Raw genomic sequence first — 17,238 nt, 5'->3', positions numbered from 1 at the left:
CCGAAGGCTCCTTGGGAGGTCAGTGATTACCATCAATCGATTCCCAGGGGAACATTAATAGCCGTTCGCACGCTTGACATAAGACCTCAAACCGTGGCTGCCGATCATGATCCATATCTTGGTCCTCATTAGAGGAATCGAAAGGCAATTCTTAAATGAAAACAATCGTAAATGCATTCGCGTCATTCCCGCTTCGCCCACTCTTTTGTACGAGCTATTTGTGGGTTTGGCTTAAACGAACGAAACAAGCGTTTTTTTTTTTTTTATTGCTTAGATGTGTGGATGAGCTCACAGCCCACCTGGTGTTAAGTGGTTACTGGAGCCCATAGACATCTACAACGTAAATGCGCCACCCACCTTGAGATACAAGTTCTAAGGTCTCAAGTATAGTTACAACGGCTGCCCCACCTTTCAAACCGAAACGCATTACTGCTTCACGGTAGAAATAGGCAGGGTGGTGGTACCCACCCGCGCGGACTCACAAGAGGTCCTACCACCAGTAAAGAGGTCCTACCACCAGTAAAACAGTTTTATGACACACATTCAATTGTTTTTAGCTAAGTTCTTCTCCTGTGTTCTTCTTCTTCTTGAATCTGTGTCCACCCAGTGCGGAGTGTAGGTCTCCTCTAAAGCACTCTTAAAAGTCTGTGCGCGAAGATTATTGGCCTTAAAATACTACACTGGCCATTCTCCTGTGTAATGGTAACTGAGAAACGTACTCGACGAGAAAAAATACATTTATATAATATCTTAACGAAGTACTACTAATGGTGACTGAGAATTCAAATCGGATACCATGGTGAAGTAGTAATGAAAATAGTAGGTCGTCGTGGCCTAAAGGATAATACATCCGGTGCATTCGTAACTAGCGATGCAACGGTGTTCGAATCTCGCAGGTAGGTACCAATTTTTGCAATAAAATACGTAGGTACTTAACAAAATATCACGATGACTTCCACGGTGAAGGAATAACATCGTGCAATAAAAATCAAACCCGCAAAATTATAATTTGTGTATTTACTGATAGTAGGGCCTCTTGTGAGTCCGCACGGGTAGGTACCACTACCCTGCCTATTTCTGCCATTAGTCAGTAATGCGTTTCGGTTTCGAAGGGTGGGGCAGCCGTTGTAACCATACCGAGACCTTAGAACTTATATTTCAAGGTGGGTGGCGCATTTACGCATTTACATTTATATTTCCATGGGCTCCAGTAACCACTTAACATCAGGTGGGCTGTGAGCTCATCCACCCATCTAAGCAATAATAAAAAAATATATGTGGTGTCGTGGGACACCAGGTAGGGACGAAGTTCCTTCGGCTAATGTAGAATCGACACAAATTGCAAAAAAATCGTGCTCAATTTTATGTAGGTTTTCTTGATTTTTCTCTTAAATTTTGCTGATTAGTTTTTATTTAAGTACAAGAAAGTATTTAGGAAATTCAGTATTTTAGGAAATAATAAATTACTTAAAATAAAAAAACATCGTAATTAAAATTATCAACTAAAATAACAAAATATGTCTCTTTATTTTTGTTTGACAACATAAAATTACATAGAAATAGAAAAATAGAAATAATAATAGAAAGAGAATGGATGAGAGAACGAAAAGAAAGAGGGAGAAAGAGAAAGGTATTATACACTACTCGCTTGTGTATGCGACTGTCGTGCCTGCGCACGTCTCATTTAACGGTTTTATTCCACGCACTTTTTTCCACGGATTTTTTCTTACGGTTTTACTATCACATTTTTTCAGTTCGGTCGCGCAGCAAAATCCCTATCCCCTCCAAGCCTGCTAAGGTGGGTAAGGAACTTCGTTCCAACAAGTAATATTTATATATTCCAGTTGTGTAGGAAAATTGCACGACCGAATTTCTATCCTTGGGCTGTCGTAAAAGGTGGTAAAGAGATTCACCGGAGAACGTGCAGCAGTGTTCTTTAATTAAATTAAAAGGTAAGTGGCGGAATTTACGTTATAGATTTCTATCATGATACATGTTACATGTTAAGTGGTTACTGGACCCACTGTCAAGTGGTTACTGGACTGGCTCACGGCCCACCTGATGGTGGGCCGTGAGCTCGTTCAAACCTAAACAAAAACGGCAAACCTAAAAAAAATTGGTATTTGTGCGTCGGGGTGATACCGCCAAGCTACTTAATTCTCTCGCGAAGTATCATGAGGCTCACTTGATGTTTCAAAGTGGCGTGAATTGTGCCACCCACCTCGTGAGTTCTATCATTAAATCTATTGGTTCTGGTATCAGTTTAAAACGAAAGCCGTGAGCACGTAGCTCAGCTAGAGTTTTCCTTTTTCCTCCCAAATTCTTGGTAGCCTAAGGGGCTATTCCAACTTCGTGCGGACCGGTTAGTGAATTCACGGGCTCAACCTGATAGAATTTCTAGCCCTAGAAAGTGCAGTGGTTCGCTGAATCTACTACCGGATTGGAATCGCGACCCACTGAGAAAATCCGGCGAGAAACTCAGTAGGTTGTGTTTATGGACTAGTTCGCACGTCGAAATCTTCGTCTGAGTCGACGAGCTCGACGAGGAAGCTGGTTTAAAAACAGGTACAAGATAGGATAATCACATGTATAGAATCCAGCTTCGACCAAAAACGTCAAGCTAGGTCTACAAGTTAGGTTTGGCGGTAGGCAGTGGCTTGGCTCTGCCCCTGGCATTGCTAAAGTCCATGGGCGACGGTAACCACTCACCATCAGGTGGGCCGTATGCTCGTCTGCCTACAAGGGCAATAAAAATTAAAAAAAACATCACTTAATTTGATATCAAAAATTAAAGAAAATGTCCTAACTCAAAACATATGCTAATAATTTTGCAATCCAGGGCGCAGACTTCGGAAGGCATGAGTCATATGCAACGCCCTAGTCCGCTGTAGCTTATAATTCGAATCGTGACAGCCAGGTAAGGCAGGTCACGATCGCCACCGAGCCAAAAGCGAGAGTAGATAACATCGTTCCCTTTACCCGGCTGACCTGTCGGACCTCTATTGGACATTTTAGTTAATTTCGACTCATAAAGTCGTGTGTTGTGTGTTAGTTGGGAGGCGGAAACTAAAGTGCGCCTGTTTATTTTTCGTTTTAATTGGCTAAAATTTATATGCCATTGTATGTTGTATGTCAAGTGTCTATACTTCGGATAATTTCAAACTAATTTTAAAGTTTAAACACGCGCTTATAATTTTCTTAAACGCATGACGAGGCGGTTGAAATAGAAAATTCGAGTAAATTACAACATTTCGAGACGCCGTTACTTCTTCCTTGTTAAAAAAAACAACACGTGTGGCACTCGGGGACTGCCGCGGTAAAGCTATTGCATAAGACCACACTATATTTATAAACAATAACAAAAGCAAAACATTAACTGTCCCCTTCACACTAATAACCTAGACCGCGCGAAAGAGAGATTACTGGTGGTAGGACCTCTTGTGAGTCCGCGCGGGTGGGTACCACCACCCTGCCTATTTCTGCCGTGAAGCAGTAATGCGTTTCGTTGGGCAGCCGTTGTAACTATACTTGAGACCTTGGAACTTATATCTCAAGGTGGGTGGCGCATTTACGTTGTGGATGTCTATGGGCTCCAGTAACACTTAATACCAGGTGGGCTGTGAGCTCGTCCACCCATCTAAGCAATAAAAAAAAATAAAAAAAGATGGGCAGAATTTTCATGATGCGCATGCAGTGCGACATCACGCCGCGCGCTTATTCACAAACACTACACAAGCGCAACGTGTGAATCTGTTGAACGCGAGCTACATGGTAGGCGGAGTGGGGGGTGTTAGATTTTATTTTCGTTACGGAATTTCTTGGTTCGGTCGCTGCACTCAAATAATATAATTTTTTTAGCAATTTTTAGACGTTACTTAGTAGCTAGTCGTCCGTGAACTAAGAAAACTGGAACGTATTTGAAACATCAGAATTATAAAATTATAAATTGAGATTTACTGGTGGTAGGGCGTCTTGTGAGTCCGCACGGGTAGGTACCACCGCTCCGCTTATTTCTGCCATTAAGCAGTAATGTGCTTTGGTTTGAGGGGTGTACTGTATTGTACTGTGAAAACTGAGACTTAGAAATCATGTCTCAAGGTGGGTGGCGGCATTCACGTCGTAGATGGCTAAAGTGACCACTTAACACCAGTTCAGTCCGTGTGCTCGTACATTCATCTAAGCATTAAAGAAATTAGAAAAGTAAATTTAATTATATCTACAACCACAACCGAATTACTACTAGCTAAAAACAAACAGAAACCATTACAGTCGTTTAGTATTAATTTAAATTATTTCGATAGGGTAATTTCTGTAGGGTAATCTATAGAAAAAATTACTGACAGCCTCCGCCGGCGTTCTTCCAAGCTCATAATATTGCCACTCGCTTTGCTTTTTAATTATGTACATCGCCTGCAATGCCAGAAATTTATGAAAATCATAACCAATATTTTCCGATGTGACATTTTGAGTTATTGTTTGTATAAACGATCACTTGGTTTTATTTTTTGAACAATTGATATATACCCATTTATATTATATAGGTGACAGGCGTTAGAAGGTTTTTTTTAAAACGTTGAAATCATGGTCAACCGTTATACGCCTGTTGTTGTTGTAGTCCTTCCTAGCTGGAACATAGGGCCGTCACAAGTAGTCTCCACTTGACCCTATCTTGCGCTGGCTCCTTGACATAATTCCAGTTTTTTTTTTGTTTTATTGCTTATGCGTTTAGACGAGCTCACAGCCCACCTGGTGTTAAGTAGTTACTGGAGCCCATAGACATCTACTACGTAAATGCGCCACACACCTTGAGATATAAGTTCTAAGGTCCCCATCTAGCTTTCCACGGTACGTCTTCAAATGTGTACAGGGCAAACAGGTCGAGAATATCCTTTGCAGCAATATCATCAATGAAATCGATTCAAGTAAATCGATTTCATCCGACTGAATCGATTTGAAGAATAGCCTCTATCTACCAACCGTGCGACGTCACCCTTCAAGACGCCCATTAATTTCCTACAAACATACAACGTTGACGACAACATTAATTTATCACACAAAAAGAACCCTTAGAAATGAATGGCAATAGTTCGGAACCCTTCGACGTGACCTTACTTCGGTTGATGAATTGACGCCTTTCGATGTAGGAGCACCATGATTGTGATAGTTAAATTGATATCGAGTGTAATTTTTAATGGTTTTTTTTATTGCTTACTTAGATGGGTAGATGAGCTCACAGCCCACCTGGTGTTAAGAGGTTACTGGAGCCCATAGGCATCTACAACGTAAATGCGCCACCCACCTTGAGATATAAGTTCTTAGGTCTCAGTATAGTTACAACGGCTACCCCACCCTTCAAACCGAAACGCATTACTGCTTCACGGCAGAAATAGGCGGGGTGGCGGTACCTACCCGTGCGGACTCATAAGAGGTCCTACCACCAGTAATTACGCAAATTATAATTTTGCGGGTTTGATTTTTATTACACGATGTTATTCCTTCACCATGGAAGTCAATCGTGAACACTTGTTAAGTACGTTTTCATTAGAAAAATTGGTACCCGCCTGCGGGATTCGAACACCGTTGCATCGCTCGATACAAATGCACCGGACGTCTTATCCTTTAGGCCACGACGACTTCATGTATAAGATAAATCACTTATAATGTTTTCCTCGTGTTTCGTTTTTGAGAAAACTGTCAATTTGTGATACAAAGCAGTTATGCATTTTAGTTTGACAGGATCAGCATTCTCCTCAATGGGCTCCGAGTAATACCGAAGCAAAGCAAGCGTTCGTCTTGAGCATCGATAATAAATGTTACATAAGTTCACTCTGACTAATGTTTTTACCCGGTTAAACTCGGTGTTAAGTGGGTACCGGAGCTCATAGACATCTACAACGTAAATGCCACCTCGAGATACGAGTTCTAAGGTCTCAGTTTTTACAATACAACGGCTGACCCACCGTTCAAACCGAAACGCATTACTGCTTCACGGCAGAAATAGGCACAAGACGTCCTAAAACCATACAGGTTATTATTAAGCAGTTCAAGAGCAAAAGAGACTTGAGATGAAAGTTCAAGCAAACTTTGTAAGATCGAATATAATAAGCTTAAAACGGAATTAAGGATTGACTTAAGTATTTATCATCTATTTTCGTAGTTGTAATGTAAATATAATTTAAAAACATGACCGCCATAAGCTCATTATATTGTCATCGAGATCAAAGATATCCTATAATGTCTCTCACACTTGAAAACGAAATACGATCACTATTCACATCCCATTTCCCTTTGCCCGTCGTTCCGTGAAAAAATAATGACATGCCCGAAATTCGTCGCCAGCGAGAGCTGGACACCCTTGCAAGGCCCTTTGTCGCCGTCCTATAACGATGCCCTTTGCGATTGATTAGCCGACATTTCAGTCCCTTCAGTCGTGGGGCGTCTTCGAAGCCTCACAAATAGTTGGGAGGGCTGCGGTGTGCTTCAAATTAGGTGAGCAGAGGTGAATACCTGGATGTTGTGTGGTATGAGTAATTACCTCGGGAAGTATTTGAAATGTTACGTAAGTTCCGGTTAATATCACTCGATCGATCACGAGTTTTCGATTCGATATTCGAACATTTGAGTAGAATGGTAATGCGCTAGGCAGCGCCAGGATTAACCCTCGACGACATTATATCGAACTACAATCTAGAAGTGGAAGGCTTTGTCTTGATAAATTTTTATCAATAAGTTCTGTTGACAAATTTCGCCGTTAGCAAAGTTGAGACGTCAAAACCACTAGTAGATATATTTCGAAGGATGATTGTTAAGATTTTATTAAATCAATGACTTAAAGTTTAATTTTAAAAACTTGAGTGTCGAACTGGCATACTTTATTCGTATTTTAAAATTCTCATGCCTATTTCTGTAATTTTGCAAAGTGGTAGCAATTTTTTTATAAGTATATTAGAAAGTTATGCTCATATAAAAGTAGTAACATCCATAAGAAGTATCGCTTGTAATAATTTTTTTTTTTTTTTATTGTTTAGATGGGTGGACGAACTCACAGCCCACCTGTTGTTAAGTGGTTACTGGAGCCCATAGACATCTACAACGTAAATGCGCCACCCACCTTGAGATATAATTTCTAAGGTTTCAAGTATCGTTACAACGGCTGCCCCATCCTTCAAACCGAAACGCATTACTGCTTCACGGTAAGAATAGGCAGGGTGGTGGTACCCACCCGCATGGACTCACAAGAGGTCCTATCACCAGTAAAATGACTTCCTTTCACTCTGCAAGGAGCACCAAAACTTTACTCGTAGCAAAATAACATTAAGTTACTTGATCAACGATTATTGCTTGCAAGGTCTGGCACCGCCACTCTCCTTATTTTTGTCTGGAAGCACTCTTGCAATCCGGTTTGAATTATTGATCAACAATAATCAGGTATTTCTTCCTATGAGTAGGCCTCCCACATGATTGTCCGACGACCTATTGAGGTTCACGGGGTTCCGCTGGATGCAAGCAGCGCAGTACCAATCTTTCTGGCGAGGCTTGGGGGAGGCGTATGTCGAGTAGTGGACGTCTGTGGGCTGATAGAATAGTAAAAGAAAAATCAGGTATGATTGATATTTCAACTTTATGACTCGCGGATGGATGACTAACGTTTTGCGGTCTACGCAAAACCCTTAACCCCAGACGACGAGGAGTTCATTAGTAAATCTACCGCAAAAAAAAAGACGTGTGGCACTCGGGGACTGCCGCGGTAAAGGTATTGCATCGCATTTTTTATCAACTTATGCAATTATAACTTGACAATAATAATTTAATATTAAAACAATAATAAAAAAGACCACTCTATATTTATAAAAGCAAAACGTTAACTGTCCCCTTCATACTCATAAGCTAGACCGCGTGAGCGAGAGATGGGCAGACTTTTCATGATGCGCATGCAGTGCGACGTCACGCCGCGCGCTTATTCACAAACACTACACAAGCGCAACGTGTGAATGTGTTGAACGCGAACTATATGCGAGGCGGAGTGGGGGCTGAAAGGTTTAATTTTCGTTACGGAATTTCTTGATTCGGTTGCCGCGCTCAAATACCGCGATAAAAGCTATGGAATAGCATAAAAATTAACGTATTTCTCTAGTTTAATAAAAACACCAGAACAGGAAACACATTGGCTATTTCCCACACTATCTTCCAAAAGGATCCTCGTTCGATAAGAGCCGATAAAACCGGTAGTTGGTAAATAATTTCTATTTTATAACCTAACACCTCGGTATTTATGATCCCTTCATGAAATGATCATAACATAGCGCTTCAATTCGGGTTTGGCTCCACTATTGTGAACCAAAAATAATATTATTATAATAATATAAAAAAGTATTTTTGGATTTAATTATATTTAATGATTTTTTTCGAATAAATTGATATATTCTTAAGATGTCCTTATTTATATCTAATAAATATAAACATTTGGAGATACTTTGCGTCAATTTAGGAAAACATACACATTATAATTCATAACAGAACGTGAACTCCAACTATTTAAAACCGATTCGTCACACGTAATTCAAAATTTGTGGCACACAATGTATAGTTAAAATAAAGGCGTGTTAAAAACCAACACGTTCGCTTTAACTAGCACCATACCATATCAATTGGGCACACTGCAATGAGACAAACCAGTGGATCGTTAGCAAACACTGGCCTGTTTGGCTAGAAGACTAGCGTTTTTAAGTAGTTTAAAAAATATCAATTTACTTTCTCATCTGTATCACTGACGATTTAGTAGTCATACTTGGTCTTATTAATATTAATGTGAAACTGCAATTGCCTAGTACAAGTAAATAGGTTCACTTGCAATCAAAACAAATTGCTAACTTTTGATATCAATTGTAACTGGGATAATAGAGGAAACAAAAGTCGTGAAGTTTAATTTTACTTTATGTACTGAATGAAAGCAATTGTCGTGGCTACAGTGTGCTTAGATTCGTATAATGGAGATTTAAACTGATTGCTGCAAGGAAAAACTTTCGAACGGTCTGACTGACTCGTTGGTGCAGTGGTTTGCACACTTGACTGTTGCGCTAAGGGTCGTGGGTTCGATTCTCAACGAAACGTTGTATGAAGAACTGGATGTTTTGCCTCTTTCTCAGTGCGTTTATTATCTATATATGTATATCTTTAAGCATATATAAGTATGATTCTCAGTCTCCGGTACTTATAACACAGGGAATCCTATATTAGAGCCGTATGACCGTGCGTGATTTGTTTCTAGCTATTTATAATTATAATCATAACAGCAATCGTATGAGAGAAATAGCGTGATATTTATAGGTATTGGTACTTATTACGATCATCTACGTTTTTACCTCAATGCAAAAGATTCCGTTTGAAGGATAAGCTCCATCCGTGGATCCATGCGTCACTCTTCCATGAAAATAACTTAAAAATTCGATCTTCATCTCTTATCTATGCATTTTTATTTATGCGATCTATTTATTACCCGGGAATAGGTCTAAGCTTTAATATCGATTTACAAATGCGTTAAAAATAATAAAAATAAAATTGAAGAAAAAAAAGAGCTATAAATCAAAACTCGCTGCAACTTACACCATACACCCTAAAGCGCAACACAATGGTACAAACCTGCATAGCGGTAAGCTCGCACCTGCGCACGCTTGTACGGCCACTACAATCGCGATTAACATATTTACGTTTTACCGTAACCAATGCTATTCAGAAGTTAAGCTCTTAATTTGCATCATTATTGTCTATTACTGTCTTTCTTTATAACTGAAGACTTTTGTGTTGTAAAATTTTAAATATTTCACCGCTTTTTATGGAGTTAGATTTTTTATTTATTTTTTAGGTAGACGAGCATACGGCCCACTTGATGGTAAGCGGTTACTGTCGCTCCTGGACTTTGGACGCTGCCTTTCATTATATGGATGTCAGAGTCCGATCAGACGATAGCCAGCGGCTTGGCTCTGCCCCTGGCCTTGCTGAAGTCCATGGGCGACTGTAACCACTCACCATCAAGTGGGCTGTATGCTCGTCTGCCTACAAGGGCAATAAAAAAAAAGACGCATTGGAGACCTTAGTGCCAGTCGAAGTCCTAATTTTATTGCATAAAGGGTATTTCACCCAGCAGACAAATAATTCTTCGCGGCAGAAATAGGTAGGATTACTATCGATACTATCTCCTAATGGAAACATAAAACGCCCTACCACCAGTGCCCATGAAAAAATGTTTTTACTTAAATCGTTAAAGTTGTCAAATACTTTTATAACTGTATTCACATACTTAAATAAGTACAATAATCCAGGAGAATGTTATTAGAGGAGACCACGAATCTCAGCATTAAGAATTATCGACTGGTGGTAGGTACCACCATCTCGCGTATTTCTGCCGTGAAGCAGTAATGCGTTTCGGTTTGAAGGGTGGGGTAGCCGTTGTAACTATACTGATACCTTAGAACTTATATCTCAAGGTGGGTGGCGCATTTACGTTGTAGATGTCTATGGGCTCCAGTAACCAATTGACACCAGGTGGGCTGTGAGCTCATCCACCCATCTAAGCAATAAAAAAAGTTACATATTAACTAAATCGTACAAATAGTACCTAAATCTGATTCTGGATTGCAATCTAAATGTTATGTGCACTCAGCAAATCCATATTAATGCACACAGCCAGCGAGCCTCCAAACTGGCCATTGAAAACAAAATTACAAATTACAAATAAGAATTAAAAATCGTATAAAAAGAAAATTACGAGTTCCAGGAAATAAAAAACAAAAAAGCAAATAAATAAAAAAACGAAGTATGCACATAGCCAACACAAACATTAGATTGATAACTAACCATTGATATATTATATAGGATATCCTTTACACATCTGACAAATCCCCCGAGTCTAGGTTCAAAAACTAATTATTATACTCGTACTAGGCTATATTTTCTTATAGTCATTCTGTTATAGTTTGATCCTCTGCGCCGAATCGATAAGCAATTCCGTATAAATCTAACCGAAAGTAGAAAAATCAAATAAAACAATAACAATGCACAGTTAAAGATAATTTATTTCATATTATTTAAATATCACAGATCCATTTATTTTATATTCATCACGTTAACAAAAATATAATATAGTCTACTGTAATGCGAAGTTATAAAATAATGGTTAATTATAATAGTCCCAGCTAAATTTCACTGTGAAATCTACTTATATACAAGTCTAGACTTTATTTACATTGTGACAGTTCTTTTAAATATTCTAGAAACTGTGTTAAATGCAGACTTCCGAAGTACGTATAATTGGAAAAACAATATTTAATACGTGAATTTTAAACATGAGAATGAAAATTGTATACCAGTTTTTAATTACTAAAATGTTTTTATTCATCAGTAGATTCAGAAGTCTATCTTAATATAGTTGGAATAAAAATTTAAATTTTAAAAATCGAATGTACTAAAAAATTGTTTTCGTTGAATTGCAATATTAATCATACATATACAATCATTGTGATTATGAAGTATGTAACACTTTTTGACAGAAAATAATTTAAAAAATCACCGGTTGAGCGGTTTATTAAATTTTGATTACCGTGATTACAGGATAAATTACATGATTACGAAGAAGCGAGTGCGAGCTTAAAATGGTTCTATCAAAATAACCAGTCAACAGTAATTAAATGCAATGTGATTTCAGATTGAGATTAGTCAAACTCCATGACACCAGTTTGGCACGATATATCAAACGCAACAACATACAAGCGAAATATTGATAATAATATGCATTTAAGTCACAACAAACACTCAAGGAAAACTACTAATATTAACGAAATAACCAACTTAACCAACCTAACGTTGGTTTATCTTTAAAAGACAAATTTAGGCACTATTATTGCTACCATAATATAATTTATTCGTACGTCCGCTTATCTACAGCGTCCAATAATGTTTCTATACAAAATATACTACGCGATTTTAAATATAAACTTAGGCCACCGGGCCTGCCAAACTATATGTTTTTCTAACACAACATTGCCACTACTCTGCCAAAAAAAACCATTTTCTCTTCCGCTCAGACATGGCGACTTTAAAACATTTGATTAAAATTTTATACAGACTCTTTGTTCTGAGAAGGTTTTCGATACTTTACAAACATTAAACTTTCACATAGTGTTCATCACAACAGAAATTCTAAATTTATTTCAACATTAATTAAGATCCGTATTGGTTTTTTTAATTCATAACCAAGATGGCCGTATATGAAGTAGATCAGCGGCGTCGTGTCTGTCCATCTGTCGCAATGCGGTCGCCAGAGCGGGAATGGCCCCAGGATGACGCTCCCTGCATTCCCACAGCTCTAATATAGCTTCAGTGGGTGAGCTCTTTGTGGCGAACCAAGTTGTATAGCGATCTACGCCCAACCGCGATGCCAGAGCACGCCAATCATTTCCACGGGCGTTAGGAGGGTCTAAAATGGCACAAAGCTGCCTTTTTATCTTCCCGCTCAATTTGAAAGGGCCCTCTCCGGAGCATTCGTTCACGCCCGTCTCATTAACAGTGATGTTTCTTTTCACGCTACCCTCACTGCCCTCGTCGTTTCGACCCATACGACCATCCAAGAGATTCTCGGTAATATTAAAACTGCGCTGGGATTCGCGCGGCGATCTGCCCCGTGGCGACCGACTCTGCATGTCTTCGAGGCATATCCTGAACGTTTGCTTATAAGATGGATTCGTTCTCTGACAGGCTGAGATCGTAAAATCAATATTGTCGCAGTCGTGCGTCCGATCGAGAGTGAAGCTGCAATGCAGAGCGTTGTAGTTCGAGCTCCACACGTGATTGAATGGGATCTCCTGATAACCGATGCCCGGCTTCGCTTTCCAGCCGGGACTGACGTGCTCCAGATTCAAACAAAGATGGGAGCCTCCGTCTTGGAACAATAAAGTTTTCGGTCGTTCAAGCAACACTCCGCCGAGTTTTTTCTCTTGTTCCTGACAATAGTAAGCCGCACAAGGCGTGTCTTCGAACACGTACAATCTAATGCTATATTCGGAACTGGTTTCGTTGAGCACGGTCGGGGCGTAGATCGCTAATTGTAGTGCCTTTACGGCCTTACCATTGAAACTTTCACCGACCAATACGAACGTGGACAACATGTCCGTCACAAGGAATATCTTGTCGTTGTCGAGCTGTGTGAAGATTGGGGTGTTGATGGTTTCTTGACCGAGGCCCACGATCTTCTTCCACTGAGACTGGCCGCCCTCTGGCTTACTGTTGTGGTCTATGGCGTACAGAGACAGGTTCCAGAAGCCATGCTTGAGGCTGGCGCAATGTGGTATTTGTAAGACGACGGACTTGTTTAATGTCTGACGCGGCGGGCCGCATTTAACCACCGGACTCAGCTGCGTGATACCTGCGGGGCGGAATTTGCTCTTGTAAACACGGACTTAGATATGTGAAGTCGACCAGCCCGCCCGGAGGCGACGTGCGTTTTTTATATAACAGAAATTATATGTCGACGATACGTAACGTAATTACATACCGTTTAAAATTAACAACGAAACGACTTGGTATCGCATCGCAAAAATCAATTTGTTTTTATTAACCTAACAGAAAGTTTAATAATTCATTAATATTCATGACGGCTTTGGTGATTTAGGGTTTAATAAATACTTGAATGTTCGAAGTTATATTTATTAAAATAAACTAATTTATATTCTGCCCATAGCGAACTCTTCCGTTACTAAGGGTTTGACCTAAAATGTAAAATAAGCAATATCCTGCGACCTCTTCTTATCTTTGAACAACAAAATATTTTGCTCATGAATAATGTGGCAAACAGAACTGCCTTAATTTAAAACGCTCGCTCTCAAATTTTTATCGAATAGTTTGTTATGTGGGTATGGAATAGTCTTACTTTCCGGTTTGACAATTAGACCTCATTACTCGCGTTGTGATGCTTATAATTTGCTATGCCGATTTAACACGAGAGGTCGGTGTTCGAATCCCAGGTGGGTACAAATTTGTCTAATGAAATACGTACTCAACAAATGTTTACGATTGATTTCAACGGTGAAGGAATAACATCATGTAATAAAAATCAAACCCGTAAAGTTAAAATTTGCGTAATTACTGGTAGTAGGACCTCTTATGAGTCACCACGGGTACCACCGCCCCGCCTATTTTCTGCCGTGAAGCAGTAATGCGTTTCGCTTTGAAGGGTGGGGCAGCCGTTGTAACTATACTTGAAACCTTAGAACTTATATCTCAAGGTGGGTGGCGCATTTACGTTGAAGATGTCTATGGGCTCCAGTAACTACTTAGCTCCAGGTGGGCTGTGAGCTCGTCCACCCATCTAAGCAATAAAAAAAGCCAAAATGATTTTTTGCTCAACTAGTATGAAGGAGCTTCTAATGCTTACCTTTTCCGAGTCGCGGCCTGTATCTGTCATCCTTGACGACAGCCACATAGATCTGCTCTCGTCTACCCCTGGCCAGGGCTCCTTCAGGAACTGAAAGGGCCACCCCCGCTGCGGGCAAGGCCAGTCTGGCTCCGGCACTGGAGACCGACATGGATTGTGACGTGGGCGAATTGGAGACGAACTCTGCCAGTTGGAGTGTCACGGATTCATTGGCCGCGTCGTACATCGAACCGGCTAGATGGAAATTAAAAACATTCAGAGATGCAGACTGGTGAAAAAACCCACTTGTACGATTCATTGATTTTTTTTATTAATTAGTTTAAAAGTTATTTTTATTAGCTTATTAGTTTAACGGTAGGCAGCGGCTTGGCTCTGCCCCTGGCATTGCTGAAGTCCATCGGCGACGGTAACCACTCACCATCAGATGGGCTGTATGCTCGTCTGCCTACAAGGGCAATAAAAAAAGTAAAAAGAATAATTTATGGTCAGCTGGTGTTAGTGTAAAATATGCCTAAATGCATAAATATATTATCATGCCTTTGACATTGCCAATGTCCATGAGCTATTATTTTTTGTATTAAATTAATAAATAATACATACATACTAGCTGACCCGGCAAACGTTGTCTTGCCATATATAAGATTTCTAGAGAATTTCTAGTGTAGAAAAAAAATGACTAACTTATTGGAAGTGTATAAGGATGTGGAATATGAGTGAAAAAGGCCTGGAGCGCTGTGAACGATGAGGGAATGTTGTATAAAAATAACAAAACACCGAACATTAATTGTTTTAATTTATTAAAAGTAATAATTATATATATAATTAATTCATTACATAATATTAATCTCTTAATGCTGCAGCGTGAACAATATTTTTTGTTAGCCCGTCTTTAGCTAATACAAACAAACTTGATGCTTTACCCACTCGAGAGCATACAACGTATAATTGTCCGTGTGAAAAACATGGTGTGCTCAAATCTAAGCCACAAACAGACATTGTTTGGCCTTGGGATTTATTAATAGTCATTGCAAATGGCAATCTAATCGGAAATTGAATACGCTTAAATTGAATTGACACATCTGTGGGTATAATAGGTATTCGTGCTATCAATATATTTTCACCTCGAAACTTGCCATTTAAAATGGTGCCTTCGATAACTTTTTTCATTAATTTTTAATGACTAATCGCGTACCGTTGCATAGCCGTGGCGGGTTCAAATTACGAAGCAAAATAATTGGAGATCCAACCTTCAATTGTAAGTTATGTGGTGGCATGCCTGGCAAATCCAGTGAGTTCAAAAACTCTGTTGGAAAATTTACAGCTTCAGTGTCATCGCAAACTATATCAATAGATTTATATGATACCAAGTCCCCTGGCAATAACTGTTGTATCTTCAGATTTAAAATGTCAACATCCACATTTTTTGCAGCTAACATTGCTCTTTCTGCAAGCCACTCGAGATTTATGTAATTCGTGTGTACATCGGGAAATATTTGTTCAATGAGAGCATTTTGCGAATCAATGATAGTGCAGAAATCATTCGCTAATTTTATGTATCAAGTTTCAGCTATAGTGACTTTTCCATCGCCGATATCTAAGAGTTGTTTTCAGAATGTTTCAGCGGATGGATCTTGAAGCATTTGAACGCGCATATTTACTTTCAGCTGTACTATTTCAACATTACGCCACAATGTAGATGATTTTAAGCAGGCGTTGATTTCATCAGCGTATGTTGAACGTGGAATAACGGGAAGTGTTTGTCTGAAGTCACCTGAAAGGACTAACAGAGTGCCACCAAATAGTTTGTCGTTGTTTTTAATATCTTTCAATGTCCTGTTCAAGGCCTCAAGCGAATGTTTGTGTGCCATGGTACATTCATATTTTCCACTCTAAACACCGCCATGTCACTGCCTTTATGGACATACTTGCAAATGTATTTGATGCTCTTCACAGAACTGCAGAACTCAACATTAATATGAGCATTGTATGTTTTGCTCAGCAGGGGCGAATATGGCACGACCCAACGATTGTCAGTATCAATGTCTGTGTTGCTGATGTTTTTAATAAATGATTGTCCGCCATTATCTGTATTCCTTCGACGATATATTGGATATCCGTCGACATTTGTGATTGTATCGTTAGTGAAATCTTTAGGGTTTTTTTTTGTAGATTTTCCATCTGACATGCAAGGCGATGAACTAAAAATGTTTAACTACTACGCTTGAAGCATAAACACTAATAATAGCCGAAAACTGTAGAGGTAACATCCCTACTTCGTGCTGTTTACAGGGTGAGAAGTGACACCTGTAGACATCTGGCGGGGATAACTAATTAAATGACGATCGATCAGTTTTCGACCGGAGAGGAAAAATGATTAAATTACTAAAATGGCTATTAAGAAATAAGGGTTGATCGTAGAAGGGTGAAAATTGAGGATTGCATGTATTTTTGTATGTTGTATCATAAAAAAATAGAAATTATAATTTTTGTCTAAAAATTAAAAAAAAAAAATTTTGGGGGTGGACTACCCCTAACATTTAGGGGGATGAAAAATAGATGTTGGCTGATTCTCATAGATACCGGATAAGTACAAAAAATTTCATCAAAATCGGTCAAGCCGTTTCGGAGGAGTATGGCAACGAAAACTGTGACACGAGAATTTTATATACATACATATATACCCTTAAACAAATTTAATGACATCTTATTTTGTATTCAATTTTTTTATTGTATTTATACATAGCAATGCTTTGCATTTTTTTTATTACCTTTGTAGACAGATGAGCATACGACCCACCTGATGGTGAGTGGTC

The 17,238-nt window shown here is 39.2% G+C and overlaps 1 protein-coding gene across 4 annotated transcripts in view; it reads right to left on the bottom strand.

The window, feature by feature from the left end:
* Positions 1–11,054: 11,054 nt before the first annotated feature.
* LOC101743390 (netrin receptor UNC5C) overlaps positions 11,055–17,238 on the bottom strand; it is a 183,008-nt gene continuing 176,824 nt past the window's right edge. For all 4 annotated transcript variants that reach the window (XM_062674848.1, XM_021347035.3, XM_012689193.4 and 1 more), the window contains 2 exons: positions 14,426–14,659; positions 11,055–13,417 (listed from right to left, as the gene is read on the bottom strand). In XM_062674848.1, the coding sequence (XP_062530832.1) occupies positions 12,243–13,417; positions 14,426–14,659 (1,409 nt within the window). In that variant the 3' untranslated portion in view covers positions 11,055–12,242. The remainder of the gene's footprint in view (positions 13,418–14,425; positions 14,660–17,238) is intronic.

This window comes from Bombyx mori, chromosome 22, assembly GCF_030269925.1.
Source record: "Bombyx mori chromosome 22, ASM3026992v2".
In the NCBI taxonomy this organism is placed as follows: Eukaryota; Metazoa; Arthropoda; class Insecta; order Lepidoptera; family Bombycidae; genus Bombyx; species Bombyx mori.
Note: the sequence above shows the minus strand (reverse complement) of the source record. Positions and strands in the feature narration are given on the sequence as shown.